The sequence below is a fragment of the Trachymyrmex septentrionalis genome, unplaced genomic scaffold, assembly GCF_001594115.1.
Source record: "Trachymyrmex septentrionalis isolate Tsep2-gDNA-1 unplaced genomic scaffold, Tsep1.0 scaffold16, whole genome shotgun sequence".
NCBI lineage: Eukaryota > Metazoa > Arthropoda > Insecta > Hymenoptera > Formicidae > Trachymyrmex > Trachymyrmex septentrionalis.
In genome coordinates this window covers 4,140,587-4,165,039 of record NW_017304758.1, presented here as the reverse complement: position 1 = coordinate 4,165,039, position 24,453 = coordinate 4,140,587, and the positions used below count along the sequence as shown (strand labels likewise).

Genomic DNA, 24,453 nt, shown 5'->3' with positions numbered 1-24,453 from the left:
TTTTTTTGGTTTTTTTTTTTTTTTTTTTTTTTTTTTTTTTTTTTTTTTAGCATAATTGATACCCAAAAGGTTACGATTATGAAAAGTCCGAAAGAAATTCAATCCTCAAATCTCTACCGTTGCAAATACAACTATATTTATCAGTATTTAACTATATTTATCGTATTTAATCAAAATGGCAAATACTTTGTAAAATCAACTAAAATTCTTTTTCTAGCAAAACCAATCAAATGCATTCTATTTTAATGAATAGAAATTGTATTTCTCACGTTATACAATATTATACACATCTTGTTAATAAATTAAGAACTTTTTCAATTTTTGAAAAAAGAATGATTTTATTGATAACTCTTGAGTAAGAAAAATTATATAAATATACTTTTATATAAATATACTTTTTCACTGTTGTCAAAGAAATTGTCAAGTGGAGAAACCGCCAATTTTTGCCAATGAATTACTTAAGTGTAACATTATGGATTCCTATTTTGTATGGTACTTTTTTTGGTATGCGTCATCTATACACATCTATGTTTAACTCCTATACTATCTTCAACCGATTGAAAATCAAGGTGGCTTGAGGGAGATAGAATAGTGCGCGCTCCGAAATTTCGACATCCACGCTTGTTTGTTCCGACGGGACGCATTTGGAACAATGAAGAAAATCACGAAGCGCGCGCGCGCGCGCGACATATGATACAAAAGCGAATGGCGTTCCCGTAACGAAATGCTGTCTAAGTAATTGCAACATGTTTTACTGTGCTTGTCGCAGTTTCACGTGCTCGCTTTCGCTAACAGCAGCAACAGCAAGTTACTGCCGAGTAACGCAGCGGAGAAGGTAATAATCGTTTGTGCCACGTAAAGCTATGTTACATCACGCGACCGAGTCCTCTGTAGCGACGACAATCCGACGATGATCACGTCGGTGATCTTTGCGGCTGACGAAGTCGAAGTGTGAAGTTGAATTGTGTGCGATGTCGACTTGGTTTCACGTAACGACAGAAATAAAGATTAGCTTCTCTGTATATTGTACGATTAAAAACGGAAACGATTGTAAGTCGAGATGCGCGTCGCGTCAACGTCTTTTCTTCATATGCAAAACGTTATACGTATTTCTCTTTGTCGTACGACGAGTGATTAATAACAGCGTCAAGAAAATATATTGCTACATATTTGTATTTTAATCTTCGGCCTTGTAAAATCTTGTACCTTTCGTCAGCAATCTTGAGCTTCATTATACAGATTTTTACGTTGTGCCGGACTGTATAAAAATCGGAAAAAAAATCTTGCGAGAAATTCGACAACGAATTTTTAGTATCTTAGAAATCGGATTGTATTTTACTTATTTCTTACAAAAGCTACTAGAATTCACAACCAGTACACGGAATGGTTTTGCTAAAAATTTTTCTATGTAGAGAATACCCCTTGAAAATTTAATCTGGTCGGTGGTGGATAAGAATATTGTTCGCTCGTGTAATAACAATTCTTTTGCGTTCGCGGCATCCACTTGGGCACCCTAGAGTCATAAAGTCGAATTTGGAGCTCGCCGGATTTACGGGGTGGCACTCGGACATGTTATTCAGTTCCCGGTGAATCGATTTCATCGAACGCACCGTTGTGCCTAATGAACAGACTGCGATATACATATACATTTAGATCCCTCTCAACCGAGCTCCCCATCGTGAGATGTGTGTAATTCCTAGTAAGAGTTCTATGAGGCCAACGAGACATTCATTGATGAATCTCGCGAGTGGGGTCAATCGCCTCTTTTCCTTGGAAAATCCGATGAAAAGCGACGGATGTCCGATTTGCTTTAATTAGGCAATTCGCGTTTATCCATCCGTAGAATTGGAGAGAACTAGCGAGCGATTCGTCGAATGAATTCCTGCAGATTGCCGATTATCGTCATATTTCTGCGTAACGCGAGCCAGTCAGTTAGACGAGGAATTAATTAATTATTCGTAATTTAATGAATATATATGTAGCCTCCGAGTGGGTGATCCAATACTTTGGATAATTCAAAAGTAATTACATTTGGAAGATACTACAGGATGTCTTCATTCACATTTATTAGGCTATTAAGACGCGAATTAATGCGTACTTCACGCGTCACGAATACAATGGCCAACGAGTTTGCCGAGAGCGTACAAGTCGTGTTCCGCTTTATTACCATAACGCGAAGATAAAACGTGCGTGTCGTCGCGATATATGTTATCAACCGGCGTATTTATCAATTATTACCACACACATACATTTGCATGCAGCAGACACAGCGCAAATAACTTCCTAACGTCAAGTCTATTCATTCAGCTGTTCATTAGGATAATTAAAGATAATGAAAAACGATATAACTCTTTCTATATTTTATTATTTATGAAAATACATTTCCTTCTACTTCGTTCCTTTCGATTTAAGATTGTATCGTACACATTGTAAATGGTATAAGGAAAAACTAGTTTTCTGAAGATATAGATCCGAAAATAATTTTATTGGTCTATCAAAATAATTACGTGCGACGCATGATGAGAAGTGTTACACAAAATTTTAATATTTTAACAATTATTTTGAGCGTTTCTTACATGGAAAGAATTTTGCTAAAGCATCCAAAAATTTAGCTAGATGCAAATCTGAAAACAATTTTGTTGAATCATCGGGAACTGTAGGACGCTCGAGCTGGCAAAATGTGTCAAAACTTTTTGCGGCATTGCTCAAGATCGTGCTTGAGATTCCTACTCTCTGAAACTTCTAAACCGAATCTCACTTTGAAGAGTGAAATCTCGAAAGATTGAAAATTAAGCCATATTCTTTCAAGACTGATTCAATTTTCACTCTTTAGAGTGGGATCCAAGAATTTAGAAAGTATGTAATTATTTTGATGGTCCCACAATATTTTTCAGGTCTATATCCAGCTTTTTTTTTATCTAGCTGGATATTTCGGCAAAATCGTTTTTTCCATGTATTATTTTCTTTATTAAGCAATCCAATTTAGGGGAGGGGGGGAGGGGAGGGAATCTTCTTATTGAGCAAACGAGAAATTGCATTGAATGCGGAATAGTCTGAAAACCGAGGAATGGCGACGTAAGACTTTTGGAAGGAAAAAATTAATGCGTGAAAGAAGGCGAACGAAACGTCTACGGGGCCCAACGCTTTTTAACCGACGGATTTATGAGGATACGTCTCTCGCGTTCATTGAAACTTCCGGTGGCCGAGAAAAGGGGAAGGCAGGCCGCGCGTGCGAAACTGTTGCGTGCGCGTATGTGTGCCTCGGCATATTAGACACGCAATCAAGTTTGAACAAACAAGAGAGAAAGAGAGAGAGAGAGAGAGAGAAAGAAAGAGCGAGAGGAGAAAGGGACAGAGGGGCAGAGGTAACGGAGGGCTCTCGCAGTTATCGCTCGGTGAAAGGATTGGTTTGTGCGTAATGAAAGTACCGAGACGCGGATATTGATCGTTCGCGCACGAAACCGCCCGACGCGATGTGTATTTTAACAACCTTATCTCGTGCGAGAAGCAAGGATTTGGAAGGTGTGCTGTAATTACGGTTGTGCTCTAGTTCGGTTATCGGTTAATTGTTTCCGAGACACAGAACGTCGCTTAAGGTTGGGCCATCCGTTCTCTTTTCTCTTTTGTACCATTCTCTTTTTTTTTCTTTTTTTTCTTTTTTTTAATTCAGAGGGAATTTTTCAAAAGTATCCGGATAATTATGGACGCCTGGGATTTCAGAAAATCTTCGAAATATGTAACTTTTTGCTTCGATTCTTCCGATTTATAATACTGTTTAAATATGAATCAGTGAATAGAATCATTAATTACTCAGTGGCACACTTGGCACTGATAATCAGTGAGGTTCAACTAGAAAAGGAAGAATGTTTGAGCATTATATAACTAAAATACTGATATTTGCACGTAATTTCAATCTTCCAATATCGTATTCATTGAATTTAAGCACTAAAACAAGGTTAGTTAGATCACATAATAAAGATTAGCTAGATTAGGAATCTCACATTTAATTCACTGATTACCAGTAGCATACTTGGTGCACTGATATCAGTGATTATCCACTGATTCACAGATTTAGAGAGTAGTTTTACGTAAGTTTTAAATTGTAAGAAATTAATCAATATGACAGTCGCGAATGCGAGGAGAATAATTGGACTATGATTGCTCGATTTCTCACGCCATATAAAGTTTATCTATATTTACACCTATTCGCAACCTCGCTCTAAGTGAACTATAAGTAATGAACAATTAGATATAAAATAATCATTCATTATTTCGATCAGTTTTATTTACACGCATTTTGTATGTGTGTCGAGCGTACGAGCGAGATATTTCAGATGTTTAGCTTGTAAGTTCTAATTTTGGAAATGTCGACGCGACAATAATAAGTCCCGAAGTGGCGGACAGTCGGACTTGCGGCCGTCGGTGAAAAGCGGGTAAAGCGACCAGGTCGTCTACCTTTTTCGTAGGCTCACGCTTCTAATTGCCGTTTGCTCACGTACAACCGGCTCGCGAAGTGTCACACATTGTTAAGCGGATCGGCGGGCTAATTACGAATCACAGGCGCTCATTGACACGCCTAATGAGTGCGAGAGATGCGCGAGCGTAACTACACAAAGGTTTCTCCCCCCCTTTCCCCGACTCCCTGCCTTCTTCCTGGCGTTGCGCTGATTGAATATCTCTCATCCGACTTTTCGTGCACGTGATGTCGCATTGTACGTTGAAAAGGAAACACGTTTGAAAGACGGAAGGCGGCACACCGTTATCCCGCGGATGATTTCTTACGTTTTGCGGGGACAATGTACTCTTTGCCGGATAACGACGTGGAGATTTGCCCCGTTAACTCCCCGTGAAATCTCGCTTTCGCTCTTCCGATAGGCAAGACGGCCGTGTAGAATTCGATTGCATAAAATGTATGTAAAGTACCTAATTCTATGAAAAGAATTCGTTTTGTACTGTTAGATATCGAAGGAGCAACGGTAACCTGATACTCGTTAAATAATTTTGTTATAATTTTGTTATTTCCAACTTCCATGTGTGTGTCAAACGTATAAATCCATTTCTGTGATTAATTTCTGTGAAGTAAACAACGTTAACGTAAGCACTTAGTGCTTACTAAATAATAAATTAGTCAACAATAAATTAAATTCGAATCAAATACATTTCTTAAGTTAAATTGTTTAAATTAAATTAATGATATATTGAAGACGAGCAGCGGCGATTTATAGAAATGATTGAAAACTCAAATTAACTCCAATTGAGTATGATTTGACGTTACGAATTTAATAGTGCCTTTTATCCGCTTCTACCAAGATAGATTAACTTTAATCTTGCTTTAATTTACTCTTCAATTTTTCTTTTTTTTTTTCTAGGAGTTCGAATGGGATAAAGAGTAAAAGGGTTAAAGTGAGATTAAAGTTAAGAAATGGATATTAATCACATATATGGCGACACGGTTAAAATCTCATATACGGACGGCCGTGAGAATTGTCGCGCGAGTTGCGATTCTTTGTACAGACGCGAGGTGAATAACGTCGGCTTCGATTTAATGACGCGCATCCTTCCTGCAAATCGTTTTTGCGTGGCACTTAAGCGCTAACATCCGACAGAGATGCCCGCTGCGAGACGCGGGAACACCTGTTACAATTCGCAAGGGTGCATTCGATCGATATTTATGTCGGGCGCGCCGCACCAACTTCCAGAAGCTGTGCAAGACCGCGTAAGAACGTTAAAATAGATAGCTTGTCGCAGCCGTTGCAGGAAGCGTGCCTATTGCAAAAAAAAAAAAAAGGTGGATGATTGATTTGATCTACGGTCACGCTTTATTTTCGTCCAGGGGTCTCGTTCGAAGGTAATCAAGTGAAAGGTAGTATTTCCGAATTGTATATATTTTATTACGACCGAGATCTTCTTTACGCATCTCGGAAACTGTGTCCGATCGACATTGTTGTTAGGAAAATCTCAATCTCAAGTCGATTAAAGATGAGTAGCTGGCATACAAAAGCAGCAATATTCAAAAATAAATTAGCTGTTGGAGAACGAATTCTAGATTTCTTGATTACTAATTTGACGTTTTAAAAATGTGCTGAAACACCTTACCTTACCTTGCGAAATAGAGAGGAAAGTGAATCTAATTGCGAAAGAAGTTATTAAATCCCCTGCTTTTGTAGAGAGAAAAGTATAAAAGAAGCTAAAATGTCCACTGTTGCAAATACTTATACCTAGTCATTTAATAAAAATGGCGGACACTTCGATCTGAAATCAGCTAAAAATCCTTTCTCCAGCTGCAAAACAAGTCGATGCTTTTTATTCTAATAAAGAGAAATTGCATTTTTCACGCCATATTGTACACATTTCGCTAAAATAATGAATTTTTCTTAATTAAAAAAAAATCTTATTGATTTCTTGAATGAGAAAAATTATAATTATATATATATATTTTTGCTGTCGCCATAAAAATTTTCAACGGAGATAATGACTTTTGCCGATAGGTTACTCGTGTCAGATACGAAGTTTCGAACGGACGAAGATGAGTTTCGCGAGCACCTTGTATTGAAATACGCGAGGAATCTACGTTACGCATCTCGCGTTGTTAATTAAAAGCGAAGTGAGTCTAAAGGAGACACGCGGAAAGTGCTCATCTGTGCGTCCGCGATGAAAAAAAAAAAAAAAAAAAACAATTTCGAAGCAACTCGCATCAGTCTATAAGATAGGAAAAAGAGCGAACTCGCGTCACGATTAATTACCTCGATTACATGACGAGTGCGCTCCGTGTCGGAATCGTCGTCGTTTATTGAATGCGTTAAATTAAGTGGCGCGAGATTGCCATCGAGCGTGTAATGGACGCTAAGATCGACGTGTGTTCCCTCGAAAAAATGCATACCGTGCCGTGTAGATAGCATCGGGCCTCTCGTTATACATCATTAATCGAGATCTAGAAATTAGTTAAGAGTACAGATTTGAATATTTCGGACCGATCAAAATAATCAGCGTAGAACGCTCGAGTTTGGTCGCTATGAAAATTGTCGAAACTTTCTACAGCATAATTCTTATATAACTATTTTAATGGCGCAACAAAATTATTCTCAGGTATCTGTATCTACAAGTTAAATTTTCTTAATACTTCAAGTAAAGTCGTTCTTTCCGTGCATGTGCCCGTGCGTCACTTTCGCGCAAACTAAACAGGATTTGAATTGCTATTCAAATGAGGACTGATTCATTCGTGCGTTCATGTAACACGCTTTCGCACGTAACAAGATGAATAATTGAAGATCGACAATTAAAGTTGGGTTTCAATTTGGTACGCGCAGCCGCCGAAATTTGGAGCGAGGATTTATCGGGCGAGCGAAATCGTCTCGCGTTTGTAAAAGGATGTGGATGGAACAAAGGCACTCGACACGCTCGAGGATTCAGTTTGTGTGTTACGTTTCGTTAAATCAAGTTACGAGTCGAACGTGACTGGGATTCATCATGAGCTACTTGACGTACGACGAATAATGCGATTCAAAAACGGCTCCGTAACGCCGTGAGGTTGCAGGTTGCTTTTCCTTTGTGTGTTTACGTTTTGTCTCTGTTTCGAAATTTCAACTACGAACGAGGCTATCTTTGACTGAAAAAGCGACATCGTCCTCAATTTCTCAAATTTTGTGCGTTCTTTCTTATAATTTATACGCTTGTTCTTATTCCTTACTCACCAGATCCTTTATACTTTCAAAGAGAGAATGTATAATTCAGATTTGTATCTGAGAATATTTTTTCATTAATAAAATATCCGTTTATCTATACGGAAATCTATATAAAATATTTGAGTTTTGCTGAAGTATGTAAAAATTCAGCTAGATACAAATCTGAAAATAATTTTTGTCGGATCATTAAAATGATTATGTGGAAGAGTTAAGCGTCGATAAGTGCTGCAAAAAGTTTGAACATTCCAGCAATTAGCGAGCATCCTGCATAATTACTTTGACGATCTACAACAGTATTATTTTCAAATTGGTATCTAACTAAATTAGATACTTTAGCCAAACCGTATTTTCCGTGTTATATATTTTTATTAACGTCGTAATGTTATCGATAGCAAATTAGCTAACAAATTCTCATTACGCTGTTACGAGATTTCTGGCTTCCGGATAATTGAAACGACTAATAATTTCTCTGGAAACCGGAAAATCAGAGTCATTCGTGGCTCCGTCGCGTTTTCCTGCGTAGGAATCAATCTCGAGCTCACGCTTCGAGTTCAGGAAGTGTCTCTAATAAGGAACAAAGACATTTCCATAATTAACCATTACACGCGAAGTTTGCAGCCGGGTTTCTCGAGCGTCGACGTCGGTTCTCGGCCTTGTGATTGGATGTGGGCGAGTCGATCGATTACTTACGAAAATTGTCCTCGTCGCATCTCGTATGCATCGTAACACCGACACGGTGTTCTCCGTCTTCGATTCCGGTCCTCTGCGCCGTCACGTACAAAAATTCTGCATCGGAAAGCCGTGGACGTTATTTAAATTTATCAACTTCACGTCGGGGAGAAAAGGAACAAGTCATGAGGCTGGGCATGAATTGCAATTTCTTCCGCTCGATTCAACAAAAAATAGTATTATCGATCACGCAAATTCTGCATCGCCTGCGATAAGGATAATGACACTTTACTTGAATTTATCGTTAAGTTTTCAATCTTTCTTAACCGCGATTCTCAATGGACGATAAATCAAATAAACGAAGGAGTAATACGGTCGAGGTTAGATTTTAGTGCCTAATACTATTTACTATATATATAAATTTGAAGTATATCTTTTAGATTATATAACTATGTGCCGCTTACTGTTGGACTTGAAACACAATCGTAAACCGAAGTTGAAGTAATACTATTATAAATGATCGTCGATTTAGTAATGATATTAATAAACATCTTAAAACACCGAATAGAGAACTTATTGCGAAAAATATATACCCCAACCAGTTTAAATCTCTCGACTATCCGAGACGAGTTTTTTTTTTTATAGAATTTTTATACTTATATATTATAATCCGTATCATTTAACGCGTCGTCGCTCTCTTGTAATACGGCGACTTATTATAAAAAATTATATTAATGTCAGTTATGCGTCTGAACTTTCGATAATCATCATCTTGCTTCATCGAGTCACGAGACACATAATAACATAAAAATGGCATTTTTCCTTAAAATAAGCTATTCGCTGATCTACGCTGGTTTGTAAATCATAATAACACTTATTATACTTATTATAATCATCGCCTTATTTGTGTCGATTCGCGAGACATATAAGAACACAAAAACATAAGTGATCTTTTACTTAAAGTCAGTTATTCACGGATCGATGGTTGAGTAAGTCGGCTTAGAGTAATATTTATTATACTTATTACACACTTATAGAGCTACCGTGTTTCGATATTTCCAGTTCTTCAAGCTGCGTGCTATTAATACAAATCGCACAGTATTAACAATACGACAATAAACGAAAGGTCTGAATAGGCCTACATTTACCCTCGCGACCGTCTCAGTCTCACCCTAATCCAATTTTTAACTCCTCTTTTTTTTTACGGCTAGTAGGGCCGACAACTTTTGTCACTCCCATGAGCGTAATTGTGACTCGCACTCTTTCATTAGGCAAACCCTTCGCAAACTGGCTAACAAACATCTGCGCGCTAAAACATTCGAATGAAACAGAGTTGTCGCCGATTATTCCCCAACGGCTTCCTTTCGCGCGTATCGAAAAGAGCAAGTGATCTGGCAAAAACGTCGTGGTCACACTGAAAGAAAAAACAAAAAAGATGTTCACATCAACAGCATTATTTTAATTGAAAATAATTTTGTTAACGGAGTAACTCTATTTACGAAACAAATACTTATGCTCTTATTTGAATAAAAGTTTGTTTCATTCAATACCGTTGTGATAAATCAACAAGATTATTTTCAATTAAAATAATGCCATACATTTTTGTTCAGTGTCAGTGATTTACCACCGCATGTGTTTTCCTTAATAAAGCGTCCTCGATAATGGCATCCTTTAAGAGTCGCGACCCGGTACTGAAGATATAGTTCTCGAGCAACCTAGGTGGTCGTAAACCAGCCACGGAGCGTTGACAATGGACCGGCAACGAGCTTCCTCTCGTCTCTCGCTCTTCTCGGAGGAAGCCTCTATCCGCAGCAGCTTCGGTATTGTTCGAGAGTTGCACCTAGGCCACGCGACGACCTTTCTTATCGCGGAATCGTTTACATCCAGGTATTACGCCTCTCGCGCGAGACGCCTACGCGGACTCATGTTATTGTAATGTGGACGTTCGTTGCCCCTCTTCCACCTGATGATCGAAAAAAAAAAGAAGAAAAAAAAAGGAATGTCCCGCCTTCGCCTTTCTCCGCCTCGCCCTTTCTGATGATTAATCATCCACCGGCGCCGCGGCCGAGAAAAATCTCTATCGCGAACGCGGCCGACGCGGAAGTTATTATTTTTCAGAAACTCTGTGTTTGATGGGGCGGCCTTTCAGTAATTAGGACTTGAATTAAAATTCTGCCGAGAGATGTGAGATCGCGCCGCGCCGCGCTACAATTAAACCCCGCAAGTCGTGAACTAACGATATCGCATGGAATACGTATGTATGTCTCTACTCTTTAAAGATGGTTACACGGCTTGTAATTATGGGTACAATTATCAAGCCGTGTAATTTAACTACTATATTTACACGGTGGCGCCGAAATTCCTGAGACGTTGTACGATGTAGAAAAAGTGTCTCGGCCCGCTTGCGTGCTTCTGATAATTGATCGAGACCACGAAAACACCTGGGGGACTGCTTTGTCCATGTTAACGGCCAAGGGAGAGAGAGAGAATATGCCGGAGAGCAATCGTCATGCGACCGTCCTGAAAGGAGGCTTTACTTTCTCCATATTATCTCGCGGCATTGGAAATTGGCATTGTCGCGCGGAGATTACCGCGAGATAAAACCTGCTCGCTTCTTTTTCTTCTCGCTCGCGCCTTTCACAAGGCTGTACGATCCGCTTGGATCGTCCTTAAGGAAATTTCGAGAAATTACAAGCGCACGATATTGTAAATGTACAGTTAAAACAGTCGCGATCTACTTTGTAGCGATCTTATTTTTAATAATAGCCTTCCCCTTTCGTCAATGACATCGAATCACTCTTTATCTTTCGCCTTTTTTTTTTTCTTAATGTTTCAGCCACAGAATTTGGTACTTACTGGAGAATTTCCAGACTGCGACGTAAAGCTATGCGACTTCGGCATATCACGGTACATCAGTCACGGAGCAGACATACGAGAAATTTTGGGCACGCCCGATTATGTCGGTGAGTACTTTATTCCTAGAAATCCTCATGTAAAAAATTGGTCAGGGTCCATCATCAAAAATAAAATGCGAAATATCCATGCAGTTCTATTATATATACATATTTTATTTTATATATACATATACAGGGTGTTAAATATGTTGCCATACTCAACAGAGCGATTCTTTGGTTTATTTCAAGTAAAGAAGTCCATTTAAATGTCCATTTAAATTACATGTGTAATGAGATACATCTATCTCATTCTATCTTAAACCGTTCTGAATATGACGGACGAGTCAAAAGTTGTCTAAATGATGGCCAATACGTGAATAACTCTACTTTTTTTACTCTATGCATTTTCCACAAATGCATTAATTTGTGCACAATTTCATTTCGTTCTACTCGAGCAATGGACTCCGAATATGTCGCTTGTCATCGCAAAACGCGATGGATCTCTCTCGCGCCAGTAATAAATATCCAGAGAGTTCGCAAGAATCGCGAGAATCGCAATCGTATTTGACACCTGCGCGTTTCCCTAGCGTTTTCGACTTGTGCGTGTCACTGAGAATAACAGACCACAACCCTGATAAAGCGAGCCCGTTTTAACGGGCGGCGCCTTATACAGACGGCGTGAACGTGTGCGTGCCGGTGGTTTCCGGTCTCGAAAGTCGATCGGATTGCGACGTCGGGGTCGCACCTTCGTGCGTTCCACGTTTGCGCTCAGAAACCGTCGTGTTGTGCAGGAATTCCATTAGGAAAACAGGCATGTTGCATAATTGAACGAAACTACTTCTAAGCTACTTCGCGCCTAATTGTAAACTAGCGAACCGCATGTGTATTCGGGTTCTGCACACTTGATCGGTCAGAAAGGACTCTTTTACTCTTGAAATCTTCGTGAAGCAGCGATTCCCTTTTTTTTTTTCAACATTAAATTTGAACCGTCTCACTCGACCGTACAGAGCACAATCAATAGAGACAAACGCCTTTGGGAGCTGAATCTTAAGTACTTGTACAATTCTGTGTAAATTTATATATTACGTAGCCCTTTAATCGTCGTAAATCGATTACATCGCACCATCTAACAGTCATGCTCTAAGTGGACGAAAGTGTCGAGCAATAGCGAGACAAGATAATCTCCCACGGAGAAGTTCAAAAAGTCTCGAACTGTCCCGGTTACACTCTTGACATTTACAAAAAAACATGAAATTGTCCTGAAAAAACAAAAAAGAAAAGGATTAATTATTTACCGATTTCAATAAGTCACTCGGTATTATTATAAGATCGTTTAAAATGCGAAAAAGTGTCAAATTGTTAAATTGCAATTTAATTCGTAATCGATAGTTTAGTAGGTTGCGTTTCAAGACCGAAAAATCATTTCGGCGCGCAGTTTAAAGGGCTACGTGTGATATATAAATTTACACAGAATTATACAAGTACTTAAGATTCAGCTCCCAAAGGCGTTTGTCTCTATTGATTGTGTTCCGTACGGTCGAATTTAATGTTGAAAAAAAAAAAAAAAAAGAATCGCTGCTTCACGAAGATTTCAAGAGTAACTTCAAAGTTATGCACTGAGAGAAAAGCTTCTCACAACTGCGATTGTAATTGCATCGATAAAGCAAAATAGTATTCTATAATCTCCATCCTTCCTGTACTAACGTCATAGCAGTGATAACTGTAAAAATGGAGCTCTCAACCATAATTGTGTTACCGTGCAATTATAGCGACAAATACGAGAAGCTCTTCTTCCACGTACACATCGAGCAAAAGAAACAAAGAGAAAAAGATCAGTTTTAATTGAACCGATCGTTATTTCCTCGCCGGTGAGATTTAATCGGTTGATTAGCATCGGCTCTGAGATCATTCGCAGAAATTAGCGGAACCGTTCACGCGACAAGAAACAGCTCGTGGATCTTTGTAGCGATTAGAAGTTGGACGGATAATGACGAGGGCGTGGAAAAACTGTAACGCGATTCGGTCGGAAACGAGTCGAGTATTCGAAGTGGCCGACTATTCGAGCGCGCGACTATTACGACGATGAACGGAGCCAACCGCGTTTCCGTATCGTGGTGATTACCTAGTTCGCGCTCGGGGCCTAATACGACGTCCGTAGTTACAATTATTATTAATCCCGTTGAGGAACACGCGTGGCTCCATTAAGCATCAGCGCGTCGTAATAGCGGTCTCGCGACGACGTAATGGCAGAAAGGCCGGGGGAAAGAAGAGGCGTTATCTCCTTTTTTATTCGGTTAATTACCGGGACATACGCGCGCGCGCGCGCGCGAACACACACACACACACACATCTCGATGAGTATTAGGGTTCGATGTACCACGGAATCTCACCACGTTATAATAACGGCTCATCTGCCGTGTGTGTCTCAGCCCCGGAGGTTCTGAATTACGAGCCGATCAGCCTGGCGACCGACATGTGGTCCGTTGGCGTGCTGCTCTACGTGCTGCTAACGGGATGCTCGCCGTTCGGAGGAGACACCAAGCAGGAGACGTTCTGTAACATCAGCCGATGTCGCCTGGACTTCCCAGACGATCTCTTCGAGGACGTCTCCGAAGAAGCGCGTGATCTTATGCGCAAACTTATGGTCAAAGATCCGAAGTAAGTTTCGCACGTAGTAAGAATTTCTTAGCTCCGATCACATAATCGAGGACTTTCGAGAGCGGACTTTCCAAATGCGTTTTTTCTCCAAAACTTCATTCTTTTAGTTCGAGGTAGGCGTAGTGCTCAGTGTTGAAAGACTTGGGTTATAAGCTACTCTCTTGAGATGTTCGGAAAGAATTTTTTTCGTCTTTAACTTATACGCTGAAGAAACATAGATATTTCGAAGTGTGTGTCATGTTTTTTTTAACTGGAAACAAAGAAAATGCATTTGTTAAATATTTTTAGCATTGTTTAGCAATTTTGTTTAATATTTCACATCCTGATTGGCGTATTGTTATTTTTTTCCGTAAAGTGCGTAAATTTTTTTTGTGTGCGTGGTTTCTTTCTTTCGTTCGTTTTTCTGAAAAGTACAAATTTTCATGAAACGCATTTTGAAAGTCTGCTCCTTAATTGTCGCGATAGAAAAATAATAACGTAATTGTATTACATTAATGAAATTGATGGAACATGTAATTTTCATGTAAAGAATGGTTGCTGAAGCATTAAAAAGTTTAGTTAGAGAGGTACAAAAAAAAAAAGAAAAAATAAAAATTAAATTCTTCGAATATGCCTTTTCTCGTTTACTGCGATTTCCGCATTGATTTACGGAAAGAACGGTTTTGCTGAAGTGTCTAAAAATTCAGCTACATTTAGATACATATCTGAAAATAATTTTGTCGAATCATCAGAATAATTATGTGGCACACAGATTAAACTGGTTGCTAGAATGTTAAAAATTCCGCTTTATCATTAATCGCTTCGGTGTTCCACGTAATTATTTCGATGACCCAACGAAATTATTTTCATATCAATTACACATCAATTATCTAGTTAAATTTTTCAATGCTTGAGTAAAACCGTTCTTTCGCTCTATCAACGCGGAAGTCGAAGTAAAAACAGGAAGAGATAGACTCGAGGAATTTAATTCTCGGATACGATTGGAACAAGCCGTGAAATATGCGCGTAACGTCCGCGTGGCGACGCAAATTCACAGCGAGATTCATTGATCATCGTGGCGGAGCTACTCCGCCATTTATCTTCATGTACTCCACTTGATTCGACGGAAAGATTTCCATTCGTTGCCCCGCTGTGATCGAGACGTCATCGCCGCAAATTATACATTGTACGTTACGCGCACCCACATCATCATTCCCGCACTGTATATCGCACTCGGTCGCCTATCCGGTTCGTCGGAGGCGGGTGGTCGGCGGGGCGCGTTACCGGAGAAACCGGCGCGAGCATTCCTGGACCTGGTGAAAACAATTCTTTCGCGGAAGGCTGCGGCGATCTACCGAGAATGCCCGGCGCTTGTTTCGAAGCGAAAGAAGATAGTGAAACACGCGCTCGCGGCGCGTCGATTACATTGTTAGTTACGTCGGTATGTCAGCCGATTTCCTAGAATGAAAACAATCGCGTCACGTAGACGTGTCGTTGCGCAGGCGGCGCGACATTCCGTGCTGTAACCGAAATGACGACATCGCGATGACGGTAACGATTCATCAGGGATCGCTAACAGCGATTTGGTATCAGTGGGTCAACGCCGTCCATTGATCGGTCGCGTTTCCTCGAGAAACGTTTCCTGCTTGTCGAAACGCGCCTTGTGGGTTGCTACATTTCCTAGAAAGAAGATTTCCGAATTCAATACTAATGGCCGCAAACTGCATAACTCGTACTGCATAAGAAAATCAATCGATCGAACGTGTTCCTTTCTTTTCATGAAATGAGAAGAAAGGAAGGGAAATATTATATCTGATGGTTGATTCTTTTATACACTATGAGTTATGCGTTATGCAAAAGTCTGCGCTGCGGCTATTATTTTAGAATTTATCAAACAATATCGACCCTAAAATAGGATCGATATAGGGACAATCATTATATATTTATTGTTGAAAGAGAAGTAGATTACTTTTAAATGAAAAATGTTCTAATTTAGAATAAATGATCCAGCACCTTATACATTATGGCGCCAGCATTGTGTGTTACGAATATCTGGGTTAAAGATTTATTCTATAAACGCGTAAGAATATATAAACTTAACGTCTCTCTTGTCTCCAAGACAACAAATCGATCTTGTTCAATTCGAGGAAGAAAAAATCATTCGTTCCATTTTGATACTGTTTTATTTTTATATCGCATGTGATTAAGTACTTCGAAAGATTACGTTTTGTCTCGATATTGGAAATCCTTTCTGAAGCCGTATCAATGTATTGTAGATTAATTTTAATCTCGATTTAACTGGCTCTTTTTTTATCTTTCTCTAGTTCTCAGAAAAAAGAAAAAAATAAGGAATGAATTAAACCGCGATTAAAGTTAATTTACATTTGTAGAAATGAACGTTAGATTCTTAGCCCCGTCGATATCTTTTATTGTATGGATTTCTAGGAGCGAGACGTATCCTGTAGCCTCGGGTTTAACTTTCATCGTGTTATTGCAATGGCTTCGCCTTTCATTCAATTATATACGAAACGTACCGTGAAAGCGAATAAAAATCGCAAGCGTGTATATTTAATAAATCAAACTGATGTACGCGCAAATTAATGCGTTTCGGATTAAATTATGTGCATCGATTCCCGCGTTGAAATCGCGCGATGTCTTCTTCGAATCGTGAAGGTCCATCTCGCTGTTTTCTTCGAACAATTTGCGGATTAGCCGTGCACAATGGCGACATTGTGATTCCATTGAGATGCATTTATCAGCTCGTTTCATCCGGAGGATAAGAACTATCATCGGTCAATCATCGAGCTGATCGTCGGTCGCAGAGTACACGAGCGGGAGAAAAACGATCGGCGCCACGTCGCTTCGCGAGGTGACTTTCTTCGAAGCGGGAAGACCGATGTCGAGGAAGGCGAGTTCCTCTGTAAAAAAGGAAAGACTGAGAGACCTCGTAGGTTTCCTTATCGCGCGGACAGCTGAGAGGAAGTTGCTATCCGGAATTATTCGCGTTGTAGTCCTTCCTCTCGAGCAAACATAGGGGGTCTTATCGCGCAGAACCCGCATGACTTATCGTCATGTCCTACGAAGTTGAATAGCAGTCTTCATCGCTGATCTGCAGATTACCATATTTCGTCTTGAAGAGGCTTCGAACACACGTCGCTGAAAGAAAAAAACTTTGCAGTTGAAATTTATGTTTGTTTATGCGTCAAATCTCTCATTTGCAATGCGTTAAAGTTAATGTAACTTAATCATTCTCCTGCATTTTATGCATTTAAATTATGCAAATGATTGCGAAATTAATTTGCCGCGTTAATGATTAATAAGCGTGATCTGCACAATAAAAACATTTTGTACTTGTGGTGTCGAAACCGGTTCTTGTTAAAATTTTCGTGTTGAATTTTTAACATATCTGAGTGTTGATTTAACATAACGTGACTGTTATTTGAATATTTTGTGTTAAATTGACGTTTAACATTTCGTAGTGTGAAAATAACACAACTTATGAATAACAGATATTATAAAAATATAATTTTACAACAGGAATTCTAAGATAAACGAGTAAAAATTAAGCTACGTGTTAATTTAACATATAAATATCAATTTTTGAAGAAATAAGTTCCTACAACTTTTCCAAATCCATCCCATTATGTCAAAGCGTAAAATTTTTGGTACTCATTTTTACGTAATATTTGTGTCACATTCTAATATATTCATCTCGTGTTAAATTAATACAAAAATTCAAGTGAACGTTTGAGATATGTTAAATTTAATTCAAATCTTCCAGCTGTGTAAATCTACTCGCTGTGACCACGATACAATCGTTTACATAAATCTTATCGTTAACTTATTCTGTTTGCTGTTTCACAAAATTAATTGATTCATTCGGTAAAAAAATTCGTCTAATATTATATTTCACCGTTCATTTTTACACTCGATTTGAACGTCATAATATAAATGCGCGAGTAACGTGGAGAAGTTATAATGCTCTTGTATGAACACTTTTTGTTCGGATCTTTTTGATGGTCCCAGAATTAAGGGGGGGAGGGGGGGGGTGTCGCCTCCTAAAGAACTTTAGTATCTCCTCGCCATGGACCGGCATTCCACGGCGTTTACGTGTTACACAATTCTTTGCTCCGTTATTGAAGATATCCTGCGCCGTTCTGTATGCCGGAAGTCGACCGATACGTTAGCTAACATAATGGTTTTTGCGCAGACCGCGCGATACGCGGATGGCATACACGCAGCATGAAACAGCCACGTGAAAACGTCCCGGCGGGACCGCCACGTTGATGGCCACCGTCGATAAATGCTCCGGTCCGCCTAGTGGAGGTCGTTTATGCGACGGGTCTCTTAACCCTTTGACTCTGTCGCTCCTCGAGTTAACGAGGACGACGAGAACATAGTTGTTCGCGGAATAAGCCTGTTGTTCGGATATATTTGTTTAAGAGCACCGCACTAAAGTAACCAACATAATCGCGTCACGTCTCTTATCTTCAGCATTCTAACGGGAAATCATTAGAAATACGACATCGAGAATGGAAAGCGCTCAGCCCTTCGATGTTTTTGAAAGACTCTATTTTCGCAAAAATAACGCATCAAAACAAGTATATTGTAACAAAGTGTTTAATTCTTCTGGCATTTTCAAGAGGCTTTTTTTTTATCAGGGATTTTATCAGGGACTTCTGAAATTTTACTCGGTACTCAGAGAAATTTGTTTAATTCTACTTTTATATTTAAATTCCATCTTTCTCTTAAAATATTCCATCTTTTCTCGATGATGTAAAATGTTGACTGAATCAGCATTAAATATTCACAACATATTTGGATAATATATTCATGTATAATATATTTTGTACATTTTACTAAAGTTATAATATACAGAGTGAAAGAAAATTAGTGTATACCATAATGAGAGTAGTATTGTAGGGTTAATTTTCTAAAAAAAAAAAAATCATGAAAAATTCGCGAAAGTATTGGAAACGGTTCTCTTCAAGCAAGCGACTCTTGTCCTGTTCACAGTGAACGTTTGACGGTGACCGAGTGTCTCCAGCATCCCTGGTTCAACATGTTCGAGCAGCCGTTGGCGCCCTTGACGACGTGCCCCTCGTCGGACGACAGTCCTGCTGCTGTTCTCGACTCCTCGACGAGGCCCCCGCAAGAGGACAGCGTCTCGTCGGAGCTGCCGATCGCCAATCAAGGTCAGGTCTCGTCTACGCCGAAGAACGACGGTGAGAAGCAGCAGCAACGGTCGTCCACGACCGGTTTGTGCCACAGTGCGGAAATTTCCAAGTCAGCGGCGGGCACTCGCGCCGTCTCCTCGCACACGGAGAACCTCTACTCGGTCTCGAGAACGTTGCCGAAACCCATCAGATTCGGGCTGAGCCCGGACCGTAGGGATACCTTCAAGAGGAACATGGACTCGCTGGCGCGAAAGTTCTCCGGTAGCGTCCTACCGGAAATCGTCATCATCGAGTCGTCATCGCCGAACACCAACGGTAGTATTCAACAACGTCGTGCCACTGCCACCCACACGATGCCGGCTGGTGGCGGCGAGGTGTTCAAGTGCACGCCCGTGTTCATCCTCGGCGAGACCGAGCAACAGTGTAGTGATAGCGGCAGCGATACCGTATCCGAGATCTCGACCGACAGCTCGAGCGATCGCAGTAGCATCTATTCGGACGACTCTCTCGATTTTATTCTATACGGTAAGAGTCAAGGTAGAGCGAGTTTCCCGTTCACCGCTGCCGACGCGACCGCCGATAGGTGGGAACAGCGGCATCATCATCATCATCATCATCATCATCATCATCATCATCGTGCCACCAGAGTTTGGCCACGCGAATGCAGCGGCGTCGTCAGTAAGGCGCTCAGCCGTTTCACGTCGGAGACGACCTCGTCTGGTGTGAAAATAGCGAAGATCCCAATGACGACGACGCCGCCGACGGTGACGGCGTTACGTGGCGGCGGCAGTGGCAGCAAGGCCGGTCTGGAGGCGCTCCGCGAACGGGGCGGCAACTTGGTAGTTATCAGGGAACCCGTACGTGCTGGCAGGTACACCAGGTACAGCGAGGTACAATGCGAGTCAGTGCAGGCGCGGATTCGGCGGTTCCAGGTGCACGAGGCCTCGTAAGACTGTGCCGTCCAGCTGCATGCGTCGACAGGTGTCGGCGTTGAATTATATTCGTGGCGCAGGTGGACGGACATCTCTGGCAGCCTCCTCTCCGAGGAGTTGTTCGAGAGTTCGAGGCGATTGTACATATCGCGTAAAATGTATCACGTGTACAGTGACGCGAGGGGGTAGAAGGGAGGTTTTGAGCAACGAGGCGTCCCCCGAGGGATGTGCGAGCGAAGGATGAGATGGGAACGAGAGACGGGCGAAGTTCCTCGAGATTTGCGAAGGCTGTGACTTTCAGAGAAAGTTCTTAGGAAGGTTCAGGATCGCGCATCTTTCTACAAGGACTATGAGCTTTGTGAAAAAGTATATTCGAATCCACGGATCCCTTTGGTTCTAGAACGATAACGAACAGGCATCGACGCGTATCATGCGACAATTGTATGGTAAAAGAAAAGGGATTATTTCTGAATTTCTTTTTCGTCAAGCACATAATGCTGTGATAGCGTTAAGGGAACGTGAAATGATATAGCGTGAAAAATGCGGTATGTTTTCTTACGTTACTTTCGCCGAAATTCGGTAAAGTGCGACGTGTCGTTAACACGATCGGAAGATTTGGCGATGCGACATCCTGTAACCCGATCGCGATGCGTGTAATATTATTAAGCAGTATTTCGTAACGAGAACAAAAAGTTACGCGTACCACACCAAGCCTGATCTCCAGAATCCTTGAACAGCCTCTCTCGAACAGCTCTCCTGTCCCGACTTTCGCTGGGCTTCTCGGGAAGCCGAGACCGATCGAAAGAGTGCGCGTACGGCGCTACGCGAGTCGTACAACGTAGTCACACGTGAAACGTGTCGCACGTGTCTTACGTGTACAATGCCTTCCTACATACGCGTGCCTTTGCGAAGGTGCCGACGAGAGATCGTAAGCTTGTATCATATCAAAGCGAATAAACGGCTGTTGTAAATACTGTAAGAGAGCATGTGAATGCGTATACGAATGTATGCGTGCGTGCGTGTATGCATTGTGACTCCTCGTGGAAGCGATCGGCTTCGAAGAGGGTAGTCTTGTATATGTGTGATACACATATTATTCGAGTAATTCAGAGAAATGTAGCGATAAAACAAATCGCGAGTGTGTTCGTGGCTTGCAAAAAGGTGCAGTTGCGGTTGCAGCTGCGATGCTGATCGCATAAGATAGTCTCGCATCGAGGTGGCGACGGCAGAGATCCGAAGGAAAGGTCGTCGCGCGGAGTCACCGCGACAACGTTAGATTTCGGCTATGAGTGGAACGCATTCCGCCATGCACGAGGATAGTCCGATCCATCGAGACTCGATGGCGATTTTTCGTCAATCCTGACGGATTCCGCCGTCACTGCCCGACGAAGCGTTTGAAATCAAGAATTAGAGCGAAGAATTCTAGGCTCTTCCTAGACTGCCGTTATCGATAGACTGATCAACTGTCCTTTGGAGTTGAAGAAAACTCGAACTGCGTTGCGTGCACCGAGACGCGGCGCGTTACATATTTACGTCCGAAACGTCATTGTAATTCCGAGAGGTCTACTTTTTAAGTATGATTTTTAGAAGCAGGCACTTTCGTGTGTCAATGTATGCGTTCCAACAAGCGATACAGTGATCTTCTCATCTTTGTTTAACATTGGCAAACAAGGATGTGATGCTCCATTGTGTCACACCGTGTCATCTGTGTCACTTGTTGGAAGGCACACGATAATAGATTGATCAAAGTTGCGTTCGTTTCGAAAATGTCGGTAGTTCGAGCGGTCTAGCAAGTTAATCGTGGGAAAAATCCTGTAATCGCCAGCAATATTGTACCTCGGTGCATCGCACGCGATTCCATCGACGGAACGAATCGCCATATCGGTTGTTGAATATAACAACCACCAACGACAATCCAGATAAACATATTTCGGTGCCTTCCTTAAAGAAAATCACGATGCGTGTTCGCTAATACGACGCATGTCGCTAGTGCCTGCGTTTACTTATACGATTACTTATACGAGCGGCAAGGCTTTTCGAGTCACGAGACAATGATGCACAGCAGGGAGAGAGAATGTACGTCTGAAGTGTGAAGAGTGCCTTAATTGCGCCCGGTTTCGCGAGAAATCGAAATTGAAAGCCTAGACGAGCTTTCTAGGCGTTTCTAATTCTGGTTAGCTCGAGAATACTACGGGCTTGATGGAGGAAATTAACAATGCGGGGTCGAGTCCTTCAGACGCGTCGGTAAATTCGAAAACTCTCGAACCACCGAAAACTCTCAGCTCTCATAACACGTTACAAAGATGGGACCATTTTTCTATGGGTGGTATATATCACGTATATATACATATACGTTTTCCCTATTGTTAAATATTTTCTCAATCGTGCTATTATTAAATATACTCTTAATGAATTTGCATCCTTTTTCTTTTGTTACTTAAAAATTGTTAATTGTTCGTCACGCGCGGAAGGATGAAGAAAGACAGAATCAAGACGACGTCAACCTCGTTTGCTCTCCGTACTCTCTCGTGGACGCGCAAATCATAATTGTACATACAAACTTATTTATCCACAGAATTCATCGTCGCGCACAAATTGAAACGCGTGAGTCGCTCGCTCGCTCGCGTAGCGCAACGAATGCTAGTCATAAACACGTTCCGTCCTCTTTCTCACGCTCGCTCCCCCTTTTTTCGCGCCTCTAATTTTCGTTCATTTCGCCGCAGACACACGCTCGTTGGCGAGACGCTAACGAGCGACCTGTGCCTCCGCCGAGCGAGACGGGAAAGAAGAGCGGACGAGAGAGCGCTGCAAAAATGACGGACTTGGTTGGCGAGCCTCGGCTTCGTGCAGCACGAGAGAGGCTCGTTCAACCGTGAATTTGCATCGTCTCTTTGTACACAAATCCACGGGGATATTCGAGGTCCTGGTTATTTGCCCAGTAAATATATAACTGATATGTTTTTTTTTTTTAACGCAACGAAATTTTTAGCGATACTTCCCGAATTTCTTTCCGTATTGCAAATTAGAATCGATGTGATACGGTTTTTGGTGGTTCTCTTCGAAGTTAAAAAAAAAAAAAAAGAAACACACTTTTGATACGTTGACTATTTCAAGAACTTGTACCGTTTAGACTATGAAAATGTAAAATTTTCGCCGAATCTTAATTCATCGGAGGGATGTGAAGGTAACACCCTTGGGAGTGTAACTCGTGAAGCGAAAATCTCGTGATCGTCTTCTCTTCGACGGCTGCTTCGATCATCGCGCGTGGAATCGAATTGTGGGGAACAGAATTTTGATCTCGTGGACCCAGGCGACTGGTTTTCAGGCCTCTCCGACTACGGTGGTCTAGCTGTCGATGCGAAAACCACCGGATGTTCGTTACATCGGCGAGCATCGGAACACGTCAAGTATAAATGCATCGAACGCGCAGGCGGACACGCACAATTTTAACGCGTGCATTTCCTCTCGAGACGCGTATATGCGCGCGTATGTGCGCCGGGGAATGTGGTTCCAGAATGCGTCTCCGAGAATCAAAGAGCGGAATAAAAGTATGTAAAATATAATTTTGCTACGACGGGCGAGGGCGGTGCGACCCCGGGAAGGGTCGACTTAGCTTCTGTCGCGGTGAATTCGCGGTTATTTATTTTCTTCTTTGTGATATGTCATTAGTCAGAATTAATCCGTTTTCGCTTCATTTCTTCGCGTTTATTGAGAAATCCGCGGAAGAAAGCGTCGGCTCTTGCCTTCCGTGCGACTCGGACGCGCTGCGCTGCCCGATATATTCTCTATTATTATTATTATTATTATTATTATTATTATTATATTATATTATATTCTACAGAATTATGATACATTATGCTATTATATTATTACACAATAATTAATCGCGAAGATTGCGATCGCGCATGTAGCTGCTAAAAACCTCCTGTAAATACTTCTGTCATTGTATTAATTTTAATAATACAGTACGAAATAAATGCAAATATGTTCAAATCAACCACGTGCAAGTATCTTCCTACCGGCTGCCTTTTCGGCAATGCTGAGATCCAATTTTTATAGCTGAAATTTTTCTAGTGTACACCCTTTATACGTACTTAAGTGAAAAACAGTAATGTTTGAAGTTTGACTAAGAAGCAAGAAGGAAAGTTCTAGCGTGCGGTTTAATGCAACGATAAAGAAACAAACCCTTCGCGTGTTGAACGTCAATCTCTCGGCGTGCAACGATGCCGAACGGGTTGCCTAGTGAAAGGCTACTCTCACGCGTTACCTTAGAATCACACGTGTCGTAACGCGAGAGGAAACTTACACTCCAGAAGCATTCGCTTGTGGATTCCGTGCCGTGTTTGATTTTCAATTCTTGTTTCATCAATTATGTCATTTTTATTTATAGGCGCAACATCCATTGTGTGCTACGACACTGTAAAGTTGCTGGAGATAAGGAAGGCGATTCTCTCACAAGGAT

General features: G+C 41.2%; 1 protein-coding gene across 1 annotated transcript in view; it reads left to right on the top strand.

Annotated features, from left to right (window-relative positions):
* Positions 1-22,389, top strand: part of LOC108746154 (serine/threonine-protein kinase 17B-like) — a 124,109-nt gene extending 101,720 nt beyond the window's left edge. The window contains exons 4-6 of the mRNA XM_018482737.1: positions 11,188-11,314; positions 13,675-13,903; positions 18,899-22,389. Coding sequence (XP_018338239.1) covers positions 11,188-11,314; positions 13,675-13,903; positions 18,899-20,009 — 1,467 coding nt within the window. The 3' untranslated portion in view covers positions 20,010-22,389. The remainder of the gene's footprint in view (positions 1-11,187; positions 11,315-13,674; positions 13,904-18,898) is intronic.
* The last annotated feature ends 2,064 nt before the right edge of the window (positions 22,390-24,453 follow it).